This window comes from Hipposideros armiger, unplaced genomic scaffold (assembly GCF_001890085.2).
Source record: "Hipposideros armiger isolate ML-2016 unplaced genomic scaffold, ASM189008v1 scaffold_184, whole genome shotgun sequence".
Lineage (NCBI taxonomy): Eukaryota > Metazoa > Chordata > Mammalia > Chiroptera > Hipposideridae > Hipposideros > Hipposideros armiger.
Genome location: NW_017731534.1, coordinates 2,072,975 through 2,076,157, shown reverse-complemented (window position 1 = coordinate 2,076,157; position 3,183 = coordinate 2,072,975). Strand labels below are relative to the sequence as shown.

The 3,183-nt window shown below is 48.6% G+C and overlaps 1 protein-coding gene across 1 annotated transcript; it reads right to left on the bottom strand.

Moving 5' to 3' along the window:
• Positions 1–2,182: 2,182 nt before the first annotated feature.
• On the bottom strand, positions 2,183–2,791 carry TUSC1 (tumor suppressor candidate 1). Its single transcript, XM_019652668.1, has one exon. It carries the CDS (start codon positions 2,789–2,791, stop codon positions 2,183–2,185), a length of 609 nt encoding a protein of 202 aa, XP_019508213.1.
• Positions 2,792–3,183: the final 392 nt, after the last annotated feature.

Genomic DNA, 3,183 nt, shown 5'->3' with positions numbered 1-3,183 from the left:
TGGAGCATTTTGGTTTCATAATTTTTAATACTTGTCAGGAATTATGCTAAAAAGTAGTCCGTGTGTGTGTGTGTGTGTGTGTGTGTATGTGTGTGTGTGAAATGGTTTCACCATGCTTATATTGTACTTGGTTTTAAAAGGTGTAAAAACTACATAAACTAAATATTTTGCTTAGTTGTTGAATATTCTCAATTTTACCACAATCAGCAATATTTTTAAAATATTTTTGCATTATTTCCTTATTACATAGAGCTTTATCTTCCCTATGTGCTTATATGGAGTAAAAAATGTCAATTCATTCAAAATATACATATCTCTGTTAATACTCAAAGTCATAAAGAAGTAGAATACAGAAGGCAAGGGAAAGTGTCAGTAAAATATATATCTGCAACTTTCACATTTTGGATTGAATTCTCATTGATAGAGCACTTACTTTGAGGCAAGCATTTTGCATATAGAATCTCAATAAAATTTTTATAATATATTTAGGTAAATGTTATGTTCATCTTAATGTGAAATCTAAGGCTTAGAGGTAACCAACTTAAACCTAAAGTTAAGTAGCAGTAGGGTTGATATGTTTTTTTCCGATTCTTCAATTCCTACTGCCTCCTAAAAATGTTTTCTTTCACTATTATAAAATGAAGTAAAGGATATAGAAATACTTTTCATATACCTACCTATTCTCACCAAGTTTCTTCTCATATTTCTTGGTCATAGGGTAAGATTTTAATATTCACAACTAAATATCAACTGCCCCTAAGTAAAATGCACAAAATATCTTCAAAACCCAGGACTAGAAAAATCACAAAACTATTTTCTTTGGCACCTTGACTTGTATTTGTGTGTGTGTGTGTGTGTGTGTGTGTGTGTGTATAAACTTATGGAATATGCTACAAATAAAACAAAAATTTTAGCTCATTTTTTTTCTAGCTCTAACGAAAACTCTTCTCGTTTCTTTTTTTCTGGGACCGAAGTATTTTCCATCACTTAAACACCCTCTTACACACATGATTTTTATGAAGGAAATTATCTCCTTCACTACTTAGCAGGCGCAAGTATTATTCATTAATAAAATGCATTAAAGTGATTTTAGAACATGTTAAAATTAATGATTTTTTTTTTTTGCCATTGAAATCAATACTGAGACTTAAATCACTTTAGGGCTTTTGATAGACAAGCAATTCATAATTTCTTTAAAATTCAGTCAAAATAGCTGTGCACTGACTAAAATGTTAAGTCTAAAATGTAATAAAAATGAAATATTTAGACTGTCTAACCTTTAGATTATTAAAAACGATCACTATTACATAAAGCGAAAAGAAAATGTTAGTTTACAAAGAGAAACCAGTCAGATATTAAAATATGTAATGTATATACACATATTATTTCTTAGAGAAACATATGCAAAAATTTAACACACTTCAAGTAATAGTCATTGAATGTTTTTAGGTTATTTTTAATACACCAAATTTATTTACCAATTCGAAGGATCACTTCAAGGCAGATAGTTTAAAAATTCTGGAGGGGGAGCGGGGGCGACAAATCAATATATAGTAGATGTGTAAGGACTAGAGCCAGGGGCAAACATGAGTTCCTAAGTTATAAATATTACCTTTTTAACAAAAAAGGTGGTACTTTATAAGATATCCAAGTTAGTACCTATTTATAAAAACAATACTTAGAATGTTGGCCACATAAGAGATAATGGCTGTAGGCTTTAGAGGACTGAAGAATGAACAGACGCAACTAACTCAAAAGGCATTATGGATCCCTCAAAGAACCAAAATAAAGAAAAAAAAAACAAAACAAAAAAACCAGGTCCTCACAACGCCCTGAAAAGTTCAGGAATTAGGAGGTGTTGACTGGCACCCATTTCTTGCTGTTTTAAAACTTGCCCTCTGTTGCTAGGCCTCTGTTGCTCCGCGGAAACCAGCAGGGGCAAGAGGCAGGTGCCCTACGCTCGGGTATTCCGCAGGCACCTGCCCCGCCTCGGCCTCGGCCTCCACGGGCCGAGCGCGCGGCGCCTCCCGGAAGTGCCCTGCGCCGGGCCCAGCCGGCCAGCTTCCGCGCGCGGAGCGCAACCCCGGGCGTGCGCTGGGGCGGCGTGGGGGAGGGGGGCAGTGAACAGAGGAGGAGGAGGGGCCCGCGCGAGGCCCCGCCTCCCTTCGGCTGCGGCCTCCAGCTACTGCCAGGACTCGGGGGGCTCCGGGTCCGGGGGTCGGCCTGGCTCGGGTTCACGCAGGGACGGCTGCTCCTTGTCCCCACGCGGGCGCGGCCCCTGCTGCTCGAGGTGCAGCTGCAGCAGGGCCCGGCGGTACATGGCCTCCAGCTTCTCAAGGCGGGCCCTCAGGGCCCTGGGGCTGCCCGGCTCGGCCTCCGGGCCACCGCCTCGCGCCCTCTTGTTCGTGCCTGCCTCTTCGGGGTCCGCGGTCGCCCTCGTCGCCTCCGCTGGCTCCCCGTCTCCGCCCTCACCGGGAAGCTGCAAAGCCTGGCGGAAGAGGCTGCGGTTCTCGCGCTTCAGCCGCCGGTTCTCAAGCCGCAGGCGGGCGTTCTCCTCGCGCAACCGCACGTTCTGCCGGTCTCGCTCGTCTCGCGCGCGGATGGCCTCCAGGTGGCTCGCTGCCAGGTCGGCGAACCGCTCCTCCAGCTGTTGTCGGGCGCCGCCCGCACGGCCTCGCCAGCCCACGCTGCCGCTGCCCCCACGAATCCGGCCCGGGCGGCCCAACCCGCGGCGGTCCCCGCCGCTGTCCCCGCCACCGCAGCTCCCGCGCCTGGTGGCGCCACCACGCATGCGCCACATCGGTCCCGTCCCTACCGCGCGGCCAGCGCTGAGGGCCGAGGGGCCACGCGCCCAGGCGCGGGCGAGTCGGGGGCCCGGCGGGGCGGCCGGGGCAACAGCGGAGGAGGAGAGGAGGTGGCGGGCGGCGGCTGCTGGCTTAGCGCCAGAGGAGGCCGGGAATTTGCCCGATCTGAGGCGTGTCTTGTCTCCTGTGGCGGAGCTGCCCCCCTGGGCCTGCGATCTCCCGGCCCGGCACACACACAAGGCCCCCGGGGAGCGCCTGGCTGCTCAGCCTTCTGGCAGCGCGGGGAACAGCGTGTCGCCTCTGCTGGGTTCTGCCAGGGCGCTTCCGTGCAGGCCCGGGCACTGCAGAAATCAGCCCGCCTCGCCGGGGCTCTCCAGCG

Bases quoted from the DNA above. Each gene is read 5' to 3' on its own strand.
- TUSC1 (XM_019652668.1), bottom strand. From the start codon at position 2,791: ATGCGTGGTGGCGCCACCAGGCGCGGGAGCTGCGGTGGCGGGGACAGC.